Source organism: Zingiber officinale, chromosome 8B (genome assembly GCF_018446385.1).
Source record: "Zingiber officinale cultivar Zhangliang chromosome 8B, Zo_v1.1, whole genome shotgun sequence".
Classification (NCBI taxonomy): domain Eukaryota; kingdom Viridiplantae; phylum Streptophyta; class Magnoliopsida; order Zingiberales; family Zingiberaceae; genus Zingiber; species Zingiber officinale.
In genome coordinates, this window is record NC_056001.1 from 15,187,759 (window position 1) to 15,203,813 (window position 16,055).

Genomic DNA, 16,055 nt, shown 5'->3' on the forward strand with positions numbered 1-16,055 from the left:
TTTACTTGATTAAATTTAGATAATCATTTTTCACTACATACTATATCAATTATCCTAAAATTTTTATTATCTTTAATTTTTTATTATTTTTATCTATTTTTTATTATTATATTTATGGAATGAGGAGAAAGAGAGATTGAAAAGAAATATTCTTTTACTTTTAAGCTTACTTTGGAAGTTGAAAGGGAAAAGAAAAGAATAGAAAAGAAAGGAAGGAGAGAGAAAGGAAGAGAAAGAAATGATGTGTTGTTTTATTTGGGAGCAGATGAAAGAAAAGAAAGGAAATTATTTTTTTTTGGAAATTGCAAGGAAATGAAAGGAAAATACTTAATAATATATTCATTTGACTTTTATAATCTTTGGAAGAAAAGAAAGCCAAGAGAAAGAAATGATGTGTTGTTTTATTTGAGTGCAAGGAAAGAAAAGAAAGGAAATTATTTTTTTTTGTTTGGAAATTGCAAGGAAATGAAAGGAAAATACTTAATAATATATTCATTTGACTTTTAAAATCTTTGGAAGAGAAAGTAAAGAGAAAGAAATGATGTGTTGTTTTATTTGGAAGTGGAGGAAAGAAAAGAAAGGAAATTATTTTATTTTTTTTGGAAGTTGTAAGGAAATGAAAGGAAAATATTTAATAAAATATTTATTTGACTTTTATAACCTTTGGAAGAGAAAGCAACTTTATCAAGGGATATATTTATTTTGTATTAACTTTTGAAGGGTATATTTGATATAAAAATTAATGATTTTTCCTCCATTTCCTCCCATTTTTAGATGGAAAATCTTTTAATTATGAAAGGAAAACTTTCTCTTCCTTCACTTTCTTTTCCTTTACATAAAAAAAAACTCCCAAACATTTTTTTTTTAATTTTTTCATCCAAATCTTTTTCTTTCTCTCCAATTTAAAACTCCCAAATAAAGTCTTAGGATAAAAGCTTCATTTCCTAAATTTAGAAAATCATATTCATTAAATCTAAATTTAGGAAATAGATAAATAACTGATATAAAGTTTTTATAATTACCCTATCCAAAATTTAAGGTAAAATCTTTAGATAGAGTAGTTAATGTGGATACTCTTATATCACATACTATTATTTCAATAATTCTTTTAAATTTCATAATCTTTAAAATTCATAATGTACATAATAATTTTAGTTAAAACTACCTAATTAAGTGCACATGTTGATTAAGGCGGTCTAATTTTTTAAATGAATAATAAATTCTAATGAATTTTAGGATATTTACACCATAACAGGCTGTGGAGAGCGCTATCGATGTTTTAGAAGAAAAATTATTTTATTTATTTATTTTAGAAAAAAAAAGTTTGATTTTTGACCCATGAAAACTTATATGCTTTTACTTTTATAAAAAAAAAACCATTAATTCCTTTCGCACTGACCAACGCGAGAATAAAATTATCAGATTAGATTTCCGATATTTCGAGAACAAAATCTTCGTGCCGCCCAAAACCCAGTGTGCATGCGTGTAGTTGATACTTTACCTACAAATCGAGGAGAGAATCCACTATTTTTGTACGTGCTCACTCGCTGTATATATATCTTATGCATTCAGCATTGTTCTTGGCGTGAGTAAGTTCATTGTTACCTTTTCTAGTGAGCAGCCACATCGAATAATTCGACGATGACGAAGAGTCGGATATTAGCTTTCCTTTTCCTCCTCATCTTCTTCCTCATAGTTTACTCCGAACACACAGGTGAGTGATTCAAAGTATAATCAATTCTCACCAAGAGAAATGGATGGCTTATAAAAGTTCAATCTTTGGGTTGTGCAGAGGAAGAGAGATCGTTGAAAGGCAGATCACTCCGTGGATCGGCAAGCCACTACCCGAGGAACCGTTACCGCGGCGGCAGTCACAACGCGGCAAATGGCCACGCCAGCTGCGACCTGCTAGTCTTGCTCGCGGCTGCGGTTGCTGCTGCCGCCTGTGTCCAGTTTTGATTGGCTTATATAATGGTTACTATGAGAGGTTACGTACCATCCATATAAGTATCCCAGGCTTTTATTCCTTGATGCAAAATACTGGCGGATTCAGTTTATGTGAACCCCTTCAATAAGCATAAAGTGGAGAGTTTAAATTTTCACGAATAGTGTGTCTATAATTAGGTCAATGTAATGTGTTTATATTCGTCGGTACTCATCACCACAGTCACCTATTACTTTAAGCAGATCCCTCCCATTTGATGATACTTCGCTGATGCTGTTCATGTCTTCTTCATCCAATACAAGTGATAATATCGCGTTGGTGTCATGAATGTGCTCCGAGAGGCCAAGCCTAACACCTATCATGGATCCAGCGACTGATGGCTGCAAGCGCAAACAAGAACATATCATGCTTCTAGTATCAGAAGTACATATATTGATGTCATTACCTGATTTAGTATGTAACGCACAGCGACAGTAGGAATTGAGACCCCATGTTTAGAAGCCACTTTCTTCAAAGTTCGAAGCAAAGTTTGGAACAGACTCCATCCTCCCCAAGCATCGACCATCTATCACATATCCAAGAAAATATGCATTCAATAATTTCTGAATCATTGAAAACCTTTTCACCCTTCACATAGAAAGGTGCTTATATATCAACCACCACATTCGCCAAACATACCCTTTTGTACTTTTGCAAAGATGGTGTATTCAATGGAGGACCAGCAAAAGGAATTGACACATTAGTATCCAGAAATTTCTCTGATAGAAGACCACCCATTACAGTCCCATATCTGTACCACAAAAATCTCAAAATCCTAATGTTCAAATTGTTCGAGTAATATAAGAATGCAAGTGAGAAAACGATAGAGACGTTATGAGTTTCACGCCAGTTAGTTGACAAAGTTCAGCCATTCTCTGCTGAGGGCGCCTGTCCACCACAGAATGTTGCACCTGAAAACATTCCAGATACTTGTATCTCAAACTACTGAGAAATTTGTTTAGATTTATCAAAATAAACAAATGTTGTTTCATTGAGCCTTGTTTTTCACTAATTCATTCTAAATTGTTTACCTGGTTGCTAACTACTGGTATTCCATTTTCCAATATTGTGTGCAAGCGTTCAGTATCAAAATTTGTCAAGGCAACGGTTTTAATTTTACCTACAAAACAGTCGACATCGGGGCATGTGAAAGTCAGAAAGTTGACAACTTTCAATTAGTCATAGCAAAGAAAAGTCTCAAGAATAGGTTACAAGTGGAAGAAAAAGGGTAAAGGAAGCATAAAGAAATTTGATCCTACCTTCTTCCTTAAGGTCGGTTAGGTGTTTTAGAGCATCAAGATACCCAGGGTTAGAGTAATCCCACCTGTCTTACAAGAAAGTACAATCAAATCAAACCTTGTGGCGACAGCAGACAAAGAATAAAGTGGTCTTTCGACGACAAGGGATGATCAAGTATGAACTACTAAATGACTAGATAGTGACTATAATGCAAAATAAATGAGAATATCAATATTTTGAATGACAACAAATCGCTGGTCCCAATAGCTTACCACCATATTTTATTAAAACATATAAAACTTTGATTAGGGGGAGACCATACATTTAATTGTGAAAGGAAGAAGGTTGTACCAGTGAAATTGAAGCATGTCAAGGCAAGAAACATCCATCCTCTTCCGTGAGATGTTGATGTTCTCTCGCACATAGCTGCTTGTCATTTTGACTGGAGGAGGTACCCATTTGGTGAGCCTGTGGCAAAATGATCCCTGAGTCACAATATGTAAACAAACATTGCAACTCCAGCATGGAGATTTTTACTGTTGATTGTGAAGACATACATATTCATAACATAATGTAGGAATAAGGATCGTCTGATAGTACGATACCTAAGTCTATCTTTTTGACAGAAAATATGAAGGCAGAGGATCCATTGCACAATCTGAAAATGCATCACATTACATCCAGAAAAGTTCCTCATGACATACTTGGTTATAAAAATAACTATTGGATTTCTAATAAATTATGATGGAACAACTCTCATCTTTGGTTCAAAAGATAACGCTAACAATTCCAATTCTGACATGAAACCTAATTATTTCATTTTAGTACATAATTGCTTGTGCTTATGCCTAAATGGTTTATAGCTCTTCAAACCTATGAAATATTCTTCATAGTCATATATGTCTCGTACCTATTATTTTGCCTGCAAAAATAGAGGAATGAGAATGGAATATCTATTCCATTCCTTGAACCAAACTGTGTATTCCGTTTATATTTCATTCCTCAAGAATACCTATTATATTCCCCGTCAATTCCATTTTGTGAGCCAAACATGGTGTAAGAATTGCATACAAGGTTTACGCTAAATTCTTCAGTTGTCTACTAAGAATTTAATTCCCTCAAAGAATGAATTCAGTGGTAAGTAAAAGAATAACAGTCATACACAGGATCCTTTTACTCCCTAAAAGATTCTTCCAATCATGCATCCAACTCTAAATTAGAGAGAGTTTAGAAAGCTAATCCTACAATAAATTTCAAACACCGGAAGAGAGTGTACTCACCCTCTAACCTCCTCAAGAAGCTCCGGCGGACGTTCCCGGCGAACCCTGTTGATAAAAATACCATACAAATCCTCAGCAGGCCCATCTGCCGACAAAAAAAAATCATCAAGATACAATTTTTTTTTTATCAAAAAATCTATTATGCAACATATACTGTCGCTCATGAGGAAAAAACGAGCTCATCGGCGAGGGTTTACAGTGGTCGGCCATGTCGAAGGTGGAGAGGCCGGCGTCCGCGTAGCGGAGCATGGCCTCGACGGCGTCGTCGCGGTCGATCGGACCCCACCCACCGCTGGTCTGCCACATTCCGTTGAGAACACGGCATATCACCAGCTCGTCCCCTCCATTCTTCACCGTCGCGACCTTCCCGCCCGTCTTCTCGCTCTCAGCAGCGGTGCTCACACAGCGGATGGCCGAGTTCTTCCGGATCGACAATAACGAAGCCGAGGAGGAGGCGCCGCATTGGATAAGGGAGCGGGAGTGGGTCGTTGCTGTTGCCGCCGTGGCGGCGGACATGTACACCGCCATCGCGAGTGTAGTAGAAGAGGGGCCGAGAGGGTGTCGAACGGGAGAAGCGAAGACCATCAGATAAAGATAACGTTAACACGTATCCATTCACGTGGCACCAATTGTACCCTTGACGCGATTGGTGGTCAGTGTAACATGCACGACCCATATGTAAATTATAAATGAATCGTGAACAAATTTTATATTCGATATACATAAAATTAATTAAACAAATAAGTTTGGACAATTCGTTAAGCTAAATAAATAAACTTGAACATATATATATTCAGTTCGTTAATATTCGTGAACAACGTTCGTGAATAATATTCGAGAACAACATTCATGAACATTGTTCACGAACTATATTTATTAATAAAAGTCTTTTAGATATGCTAAATAAACAATAGAATAAAATAAATAAATAAATTTAAATTATCAATCTTAATAATCAATCAAACAATTAAAAGTTTCAAACAATCAAACAAACTTGAATCGAAAACTTGATAACATCTAAACGAACCAAGCTCAAGTCAAGCTCGAACCAAGCTCAAGCCAAGCTTAAATTGAAAGCTTGATAACATCTAAGCGAACCAAGCTCAAGCCAAGCTTTAAACAAACTCAAACTCATAAAAAATAAACCAAGTCAATCTTGAACACTCATTTTAAAAACTTGGTTCATTTTAAATTCGAACCGGCTCGACTCAATTATCTTATCAAACAAATTTAAACACTTAAAGTTTAATTCCGCTCGACTTATTTACAATCCTACTTGCATGAGATAGGAGCCTCTGATGGGCAGGCCCAGCAGCCCAGGTGGAAACATGGATCCTAGGCATTTTCCATTTTTTTTTAAAATATATTTTTATAACATTATTAATTTATTATTTTAATATTACTTGAACGATAGATGCTCTCCAACGTAATTATCTGATGCCATATTTCATTGCTGTTATAGTTGCTATCCGGATTCAGTTTACGGGTGATCGGTCTAGTCTTATTGAAATCAGTCTGACCTTATTGAAATTTCTCAGCGGTCACTAAGATAATAAAAAAAAAATTCTTCCTTTATTTCAGGAACGGTAAATAAGAATTCCATGTCCATACGCCACATAGTTGAAGAGTAACTCAAACGGCCAACAAGAATGAAGAAGAGCAATCTCATTCTCTCGGCATCTACCCAAGGCTCTTACGCTTCCTCCTCCACGGCTTCTACAGTTTGACAAACCAGTTATGCGAGAGGAGAAGATTCCCGAGTTGCTGTTACCATTTGCGCTCGCAGTAAACTTGGTACCGTGGCTTCTCCTGTGAAGGTTCCCGTCGACTCTCCGGAAAGAAAGGTTCTTGAAGCGGAGGAAAAGAAAGGTAATGTTGTAGGAAAGAAATCCTCTTATGCTTCAGACTTTCAGTGAAATTAATTAATGACGATACAGAGCGGAGAACAGAGCATCCGCACGGCGAAAGAAAGGTGATGTTCTTGGAGTGGAATCCCTTACCGTTTCAGTGACGATGGATCGGAAAATACAGCACCCTCGCCTGGAGGCTCGATGATAAAAAAGGAAATGCTCTCGGTTAATGCAGAGCAATCAAATCAAGGAATAACTTTTTATGGAATTAAAAAAACTCTATTAAATTTAATTCACGGTAAAAAGAACAATCCATCCTTAAAAAAATAGAGGCTTTGAGAAACAGAGATGCCTCAGTAGCTGGAAGCATGAGAAGCGTGGAATCATATGCCAAATCTTTTACGGAAAGAACGGTGAATTCTTTGGTTCAGCTGCAGAGCAAATTAAGGGAATGGATTCTTCACGGAAGGTGGATTCGCTCGTTCTTTTCCATCAATCTCTGCCTTAAGTCTTCAAATACAACTCTGTTTTAGCTGTCCACAACCGCGTCTGCTTCTCGATCATGGAAGCAAGGAGAAACAGAACGGCGCCGCCGCCGCCGCCGCCACCCGGCATCTGGCAGAGGCTCCGTCGCTTCCTCGCCGACACCTTCTCCCGAAGCGTGCAGCTAGAAGAGGACAAGCGGGTTCCGGTCATCATCCACGGGCGCCTGGTCGAGGTGCAGGGGGAGTCCTCGCCGGAGAGCGGTTCGAAGAAGGCGACCGCGAAGAAGTCCGTGACCATTAAGGAGAAGCGTGAGGAGATCCAAGTCGAGGCGCTCAAGAAGACAGCACCGTCGAAGAGGGAGGCGAAAGAGAGTCATCCGCCGGCCAAGCTTTCGAAGGCGATATCGGACATAAACCAGAGGGCGATGGATTTCATCGAGAAGAGAAAGCGGCAGGTGCTGGGGAGGTCGCTCACTGTTCTAAATAATCCCAAGGACCAATCGTCTACTTAATTGTACGTTTTATTATCGCTTGAAATTCGCATCGAGTGTGAGATTTGAGTGTGGTCTGGTCTAGTTTGATATATAAATGAATAAAATAGGACAATGGGAGCACGTTATTTTTATGGTATAATAAAAATAAAAAATAATATTGGGCCATTTTTTATATAGCATTGACATTAAAGGTGTGTTGCGATAAGATGTTCAAAATTTTACAACAATTTACTGATTCATGTAATTTTTGGTATTATTACTCACTTTTTATAATACCTAAATCATATACTATATTCCTAAATCATATACTGACTTAGAGAATTTTGAATCGTTTCAAATTAAAATTAATATACTCTAAAAACTTTTTAATGCATTTACACCTATCCAAATTTAATACCATAAATTGAGACCAATGAATTAAATTATGAGTGCATCTTTAAATTTTTAATTTACCAATTATAAATTTTACCGTTCTTAATTTACACTATTAAATTTAGATTTGATAACATTGATTTTAATTTGAAGTGATTCAAATTTACTCAGATTCATCAATTTTGTTCAAATTGGCCGATATATTTAAACGATTTAAAATTTTAAAAATTTGATATTTATCAAACAAGGAGAACCCTAAGAATCCATTAGTAGTGTTAGTTGAAAGCATACATTTTATAATCAGCTTGCACAAATTTTTCTTTATAAATTTAAAAATTCATTACTCTCATTTTAAATTATCAAATTCAGATTAGGAATATAAATACATAAGGATATTTTGTTAAGTGATTCGAAGTCATCTAAGTTCATCATCTATTTGTTTGATCAAAACTAGTTGCCAAAGAGAAAAAGAGGGATTTTGAGAATATGATATGTGATTCTAATATTATGAAAGGTGAGTACTTGATTTATGATTTGAGTAATATCAAAACTTACTTATACGATTAAGTAAAATACCAAAACTTTAAGGGTGTAAGAGTAAACTTACGACATGTCCGCATACAGTATATTTATACGGATTTTTTTTCGATTGTATCCATCCCTTCGATATCCTTGAGGGCTAACCGATCCATCGGCGAGATGGGTAACACTCACATGACTTACACGTGCTAGGTTGTTGCGTTTTTTCTTTGAATTCGAGTCGCCTTCCCAAATCCGAACGGTCCGGTGTGCGTCGAAGGCAGCTAGAGAGCAGATTGCGAAGTGGAGGGCAGGAGAGCTGGAAGAGATGGGTCTGAAGGCGGAGAAGGGAAGATCTTCTGTTGCTAAGGCAGCGGTGATCCAATGCAACAACAGTGATGCCATCGATCACTGGGCGTTTTTGGTGCGAACCTCTGAGCCTTATCATCGACTCTGTGATTTCAATGCGTGTCGTTTCTTGGATTGATTGGGATTGGATTTTGATTTGACATCATAAAGTTTTTCTAAAAGCATCCTGCATTTATCTGACTATTTTTTGCTAAACACTAGGCTTGGAATCACAAGATCATGTTTTTTTTTGTGTGCCATTTTGATCGGGACAGAAGCTCTAGGTCTTGCATCATTGGTCTATGTTTTATTCTGCTTTTACAAATTTTCACGGCTAGCAATGTATTCCAGGAAGAAATCGAAGCCCCAATGTGGGCAGACCTTACAATGGAAGCTCCATTCATGGACCAAGAAGACGTGTGAGCGGTCTAATTCTAAGTTTATTTCACCATTATCATCTATTATCTGTATGAGTAACTCTACCTGTTTTGGTGTTGCCAGTGACAGTGCTTGGTTTTTGGTATCACATTCGTAAGCTTCCTTCATATCTAAGGTTATACTCAGTTTTGCCATGGATTCCTACTGAGTTAACAGTGCATTTGTTTCAGGTTCCATCAAATGTCATCTCAGAAACTGAAGAAATACCTCCATGGCAAAGATAAAGAGAGATTGCATAATTTGCGATGCCACTCTCCTGAGGTTCCCGACTCTGTCTCGCGATCTAGAGGCAAGCATTACAAGAGCAGAAAGTGGTTGGAGAGTACGCGCGAGTCCACTGCTAAACAACACCCTGTTAGGTATTAGTATACCGTGATACATTATCCTAATGAAGATGTTTCTGAATGTTTTCACAGATTTTTTAATTTGATGATTGTTCAACGCCCTAGGAAATTGGGTGCAACAAGTTTGCAGACAGAAATAAAGAAAGATCTTGCTCATGAGACCTCAAGAAGCACAATCACGATATGTTCATTATCAAGAACGCCATCTGAGTGCTTACTGACTGATAACGAAATCTCCATTACTGAAACGAATATCATATCTGGAAAGGCCCCATCAAGCACTGCCATGTCTAAGTATCAGAATTTAAGATCCAAGGTGAGTGTTGGATTTACAAGAAGCACTCCTAAGAGAGGAACTTTGAGGATAGCCTGCAAAACTGCTAGCAGTGCTATCAAGCCAAACTTGACAGGCAATAGGAAGACATTATGCTCCAGAAAAGAAATAAACAAGACTGAAGATCTCTTGCACAAGCTCAATTCTTCATCTGGCAAATCCAGTGTTGGTTCTTCTAACAGCCTTGGAAGCATACTTGAGAATGCTCATTCTACTAATTCAGCAAAAAATGGAAGGGGCAATGAAAGTAAGAAGTCACTAGCTAGTCTACCAAAGGTGCATGAAAAGAAGAGTAAACATAGAGTTCAACATTTGCAGCATCAAACTATAACAAGTAGTGCTAAAATTGTCTGCAAAGAATCAAAATCCAAGGTTATAGTATTAGGTTCCATATCACCATCTTTACTTGCATATTAACCATTTTCAACCATTTTTTATCTTTATAATATTTTGCAGGTTTTAGGTTCAAACAAAATTAGGAAGCCTGCAAGTGGGTTCAACAAACCAAAATCACAAACAAATGTAGCTGTGACAAAACAGACAGTCGTTGCTGGTGCTGAAAGAAGTAAATTTGTCTCTGTTTAACAAAGAAAATATTATTAGAGGCAAGCTGCTATATCCCAGATCTTCGAAACTAAACACATAAACTAGGTATTCCTAGTTAACTATTATGAAATGAGTTAACTATTTATTTTTACATACAAACTATTGATGGAATCAACAACCCACTTGAGATGAATGTTAGACTATGCTAAGTAAACTTCAATTGCAATAAGCTGATTTTTTTCCTGAGACCTGGAAAGGAAATCCTGTATTGTTCATCATACTAAGAATGCAATTTCTTTTTCGCTCTATTCCATGTCCATATTACGATCACAACTTGCATATTTTGAAGAGATAGAAAAATAGTTAGTAATGGACTTGAATGTAGAAGAAAAAAATAGTAAGGAGAGAGGTGAGAATAGTTAAGTTGTTTCCTAACTCTTTTTTCAGAGAAAGAGATAATGGGTGATTGGGTAATACGGGCAGAAAAATGATATGATGATGATGAAATAACATAGCTTAAGAAATATTTATCTGATTGATTCTGAGCCTCTTTCTTTTCCTTTTTAAGTTAATTTCTCTGCAATATTGATATTCTTATGTTTCTGTTCGAGTCATGTAGTATTGCCACTCCCTTCAAGGGAAAGGCTAGGTAGCAGGTTATCACACACTTCATAGTGAGGGCCTTTTTGATTATATATCTGAGCACAAATTAAGTGAGCCAAAAGGACCGCTGTATTTTTTTTTGAACTAATTGATTCATTTTATCTTTCTATAATTACATGCTTAGAACAACAAACTCCTAATGTACCCCTCACATCTTTGCCTTCGTTACCCTTTTTACTTCATCTCCTATACAATACCAATCAAAAACATTCTCTCATTTGAATGATGTATCCTCACACATATACTCCATGGTATGTTTTATAGTGATACTAGCTTTGTATTAGTAATTGAGCTAAGTGAATGATGTATCCTTTTTTTACTTCATCACCTAATCAATACCAATCACAAACAGGTCTCATTTGAATGGTATATATGCTCCAAGATATTTTCTACCTCTAACTAATTGAGCCAAGTGAACATAGTCCATGTGTCTATTCACCTCTTGGTCCCCGGGCTAGCTTAGTTGGTAAGTGCATGGGATAATAACTGTAGTGGTCGGGGGGTCAAATGCAGAGCCCTACCATGCACTTGCTAATTTGGATCTGTGCTGAACTCCCTCCCAATGGCGTGGGGCAATTGTGAGGGCCTGCTAAGTTGGCTGTACCACGTTTTATGTGTCGATTCACCTCTTATGTTTTCTGACTTCTTAAATACTAACAGTGAACATAAGCTTTTTCAATCGGCAGTGCTTGGGTGAATCTTGCAAGCTAAAAAAATTTAAAGTGAATCTTTAAACTGATGCACTTGAGAATTCGTTTCTATGGAGTACAATTTCTTGTTCTTTTAACAGGTAAAATGCAATGGATGGATATGGTGCTTCAATTGTATATAGATCCCTCTGAGCTATGATTCCTTCCACCACCTTAGTCATCATACCTTGGGCGAAACATGTGACTTTCCCATATATTTTGATATCATATTAGTTTTTCTTGTTGAAGTCTTGGGATTATGTACTTTTCAAATGCTTGAGTGGATATAATGGCAGCTAAGTGTACATTCCGTATGGAGTGAATTGAGAATGATTCATCATTCTATATTTCCATTTCCCTGTTTGGATACCAAAGGCACCTTCGAGTCTTGCCTTGTTTCAAGGCACTGTGTCGTCTCATAATGGCTAAGCAAGTTCTATAAGTGTGAGTTGAAAGAACTATGTTAGTATTGCATTTGCGCAGATGCGGTGATAAATTGTGATACAAAAATTTTGTCGATTTCATTGGGGATGTAATTTAACAATTGACGATCTGTCAATAAATTCCATATTCAGATTAGTAAGAGTTACATGTTTGTTTGAGTAAACAAAAATAAATAAATCAATCAAATTGAATAGCAGGCAATTTATTTAATTAATGAAACTTGTTTACTCCTGTTGGGTCGCCACCTTTGCTCTCTCGCCAAAGTAGGAAGAAAATTATCGTTTCGCCTGCTTGCCGAACCATGGAACCTACGTAGCACCCTTTTGTTAGGGGTGTAATTGAAATGAACAGAACCAAACCATACATTAGCTACGGATTATTAAAGACCGTCACTAGTAGTGATGGATAACACAATATCCGTCGCTATTTAGCCAGAGATATTAGCAACCGACTAATTATTTTGATGCTAATATTGACGGATAATTAATATTCGTCACTAAATTTGGGAAGATATTAGGGTTCACGTCTCCGGATCTTTCCTTGCGCGATCATGTTCTGAGGTTATCGGCGATCTCCTCCTCCGACATACTCTCCTCTACGATCAGCGATCTCCCCTCCGGCGTGCAAGTGTTTCCCTCTCCCTCTCCCATTTTCTTATTTCGTCATGGCTGTCGATGCCGAGCATCACTGCACCCTGCCCGGCAGTGCTCGACCGACACTGAGAACTTTGTGCCCGATGCTGGCGTCGAGCAGTGGCGTGCCCAGCATTGTCAATTTATAAGAATATCAATTTATATTATCACTCTCATCTATTAATTGTCTTATCTTTAGCAATGAAGCCATGAAGGTACTAGTTGCTCCTATATAGCTCAAAAATATGATGCAGAAACAAGCTATGGTGTCATCTTATTATAGTGACATTAAAGCTTTGATGATATTAGCCGAGCATTACGTACAATGGTTTAACATGTTTACTTTTCCACGTTAAATTAAATTGAATGATTTAAATATAAACATGCTTAGTTTAAGAATTATTCTTATTATGATACAATAATTATGAAATAAACTTGAATGTATAACAGATTGGACAATGAATTTATCGGTAAAAAAATTTTACTAGGGTTGACAAATTTTTAAACTTCGCTAAGTCTCATCTAGAATATTTGAATGGTGTCGGATTAAAGTGTCCATGCATGTAATCAGTGCGATGTAAAAATATAGTTTTCCATGATGAGGATACAGTGAAAACACATATATGTAGGTATGAGTTCCAAATTATTACAACTAGTATTATCATGGAGAGTCGTATGTACTTGACTAAATTGGGTCTTCCGTTGCTTCGTTATTCTGCCCGATTGTTATCAAAGCCTATGATGCAATGCAATCAATAGTTTACGACACAATGAATGCACATGATCAATCGAATATAGAAGAAACACCTATGCTCAAAGTTTAGAAAATGCATAATATGTTAAAAGCTAGTGAAAGATAATTGTAGGAAGACATTCCTTCTAGCCATTCTTAACTATTAGCTACTACAAGATTACTAAACATGAAGACAAAACATTATTTCTCTGAACGATGTTACGATAATATTATCAATTGATGTCAGAGTTACTCCCCGCTAATAACATGTCGGGGAAGAAAAAGGAAAATATTTTCTTGAAAGTCTTCCATTAATTGCTAGGCTCCAATGCTTGTATGCATTTGCAGCAACAGCAAGCCACATGAGGTAGCATCAAAACCATGTATACGAAGGAGATATAATGTATCATCCTTATGACTTTCTTGTATGGAAATATCTTGATACAATATTTTCCTCCTTTGTAATGAAACTACGTAATGTGAGACTTAGACTTTCCGCAGATGAATTTTAGCTATTTGGAAGCTATAGACAACAATATTTATTTTGCCAGTTATATTAACACCATATAACTTACCTTCATGAATGTGCATAAAAGATAAATTCATATTTTTTACTGTGCTTATTCTAAGACCTCAGAATCCAAAATGACAAATATATATTTTTTTACAACCTTTGATTGCAGAGTTGAATTATTTGTGGAATGTAGGGTTGGAGATTTATGACATTGGAAGTAAATCAAACTTTACAAAACATACTGTTTTGTTATGGATGATTAGTAATTTTCCAATATACTCAATGCTGTAAGAATGAAGTACAACTGACAAGTTAGCATGGCCACATTGCATAAGAGAGTTTGATGCATTTTCATTATCTTATAGTGGAACGATATCCTGGTTTGATAGTCATCAGAAATTTTTACTAGTTGATCACTATTCAAATGAAATAAAAAAAAAGTATAAAAGGAATAAAATGGTCTGAAAACTTCCCTCGTATGGAAGTCAGATGAAGGAGTTCTTGATAAAAAATAATAGTTATAAATTTCTACTAGTATATCAGGATGATTCTTATGATATAAATAAGTATATTGTTAGAGTGAATAAGTGTGGTTGGAGGAAAAGAAGCATATTTTGAGAGTTGTGATATTGAAAGTATTTACTCATTCGACATAATTTAGATGTGATGCATGTTGAGAAAAAATTCTTCGATAACATCTTTAATATTGTGATGAATGTTTGTATATAGGAAAACTAAAGATACAACAAAATCATGTGAGGATTTAAAAGAAATAGTAAGTAGAACTGAGCTGCATCAGAATTAAACAACTGATAAATATCTGAAGGCTTGTTATACATTGGTCAAAAAAGGAAAACAAGCATTATGTACTTAGCTAAAAGTAATCAAATTTTCTGATGGATATAACTCGAATATGTCTCACTGTGTGGATATAAACAAATTAAAAATGTTTGAAATGAAGAGTCACGATTGCCATGTGTTCATGCACAGATTAATTTTAATAGCTTTTTATGACCTATTTTTTAAAAATGTTTGACAAACATTTACAGAATTAAGTTTGTTTTTCAAAGATTTAACTTCAAGGGTTATTATGACATTTGATATGCTTCAGCTTCATGTAGACATTTCAATGATACTTTATAAACTTGAGCGCATATTTCCACCTAATTTTTTTTATTCAATGGAACATCTACATGTTTATTTACCTTATGAAACACAACTAGGTCGTTTGTGCAATATAGATAGATGTACTCATTTGAAAGATTTTTTTAGAAAAATAAAAAATAATATTCATAATAAAACAAGAGTTGAAGGATCAATATGTAATACATGTTTGGTTGAAGAAGCAACTTCCTTCTCCTCTTATTATTTTGTAGATAATGTGAAAACTAGATATCGTAAGTATCCTCATAATTCTGATGATACTCAACCAACATATCCAGAGATGTTTTCTACTTTGCAAGTTTCCTAGTAAGCCAATGAGTGCAACTATTTTTAGACGGTTAGATGAACAAAAATATCACACTACAAGAACATAAATACTCCTGAATTGTGAACAGCTCAATCTATACATAAGATAATAGATCAAGTATGTATACATACACAGCTTTTTGTATATTTGATATGCTATCTAATATGTCTTCAAATTACTTTTTTTTTACCGTTTGTACAAACAACAAATATACTTACAAAATTCATCAATAAATACAAGTGAGGTAGATCACAAGTTAGAGGATGAATTTGCATTTTGGTTTTAAATTTATGCAAGTTAGCGATTAAATTATTTATTACAATGCAATTGTATTATATATAAATCTAATTTATATCATAATTACTGTTATAAGCGAACGGCCGAAAAATATCAAATGTACAAGATGAAAGGCTAAAAAACCTTACATTAGGACCTCTCCGCAACATAATAGTCTACTTAGGTTATTATGTTAATGGATTCAGAATTCATATAACCCAATGTGATTCACAAAGGCTTACATATAATTCTAGTGTTTGCATAAAAGGATCCATAAACAAAAATGATACTCAATTTGATTATTATGGTAGACTTGAGAAAATTATGGAGGTTGAATATCCTACTTTACCTTTAAAAAGGTATGTATTATTCAGATGTTTATGGTATGATCCAACTCCAA

At 35.6% G+C, this 16,055-nt stretch overlaps 1 protein-coding gene and 1 pseudogene across 2 annotated transcripts; one reads left to right on the forward strand and one right to left on the reverse strand.

The window, feature by feature from the left end:
• Nucleotides 1-2,072: 2,072 nt before the first annotated feature.
• On the reverse strand, nt 2,073-5,080 carry LOC122015588 (annotated as a pseudogene).
• Nucleotides 5,081-8,392: 3,312 nt separating this feature from the next.
• LOC122014534 lies at nt 8,393-12,110 on the forward strand. 2 transcript variants are annotated; one of them, XR_006120700.1, is made up of 7 exons: nt 8,393-8,647; nt 8,923-8,990; nt 9,073-9,102; nt 9,180-9,368; nt 9,459-10,059; nt 10,144-10,338; nt 11,687-12,099. XR_006120700.1 is itself a non-coding variant. In XM_042570776.1 (6 exons), the coding sequence occupies exons 1-6, from the start codon at nt 8,552-8,554 to the stop codon at nt 10,270-10,272; spliced, it is 1,113 nt and encodes a 370-aa protein (XP_042426710.1). In that variant the 5' UTR covers nt 8,393-8,551; the 3' UTR covers nt 10,273-12,110. The 2 variants fall into 2 exon arrangements, 1 of the variants encoding a protein (XP_042426710.1); XM_042570776.1 differs by having other exon boundaries at nt 10,144-12,110.
• The last annotated feature ends 3,945 nt before the right edge of the window (nt 12,111-16,055 follow it).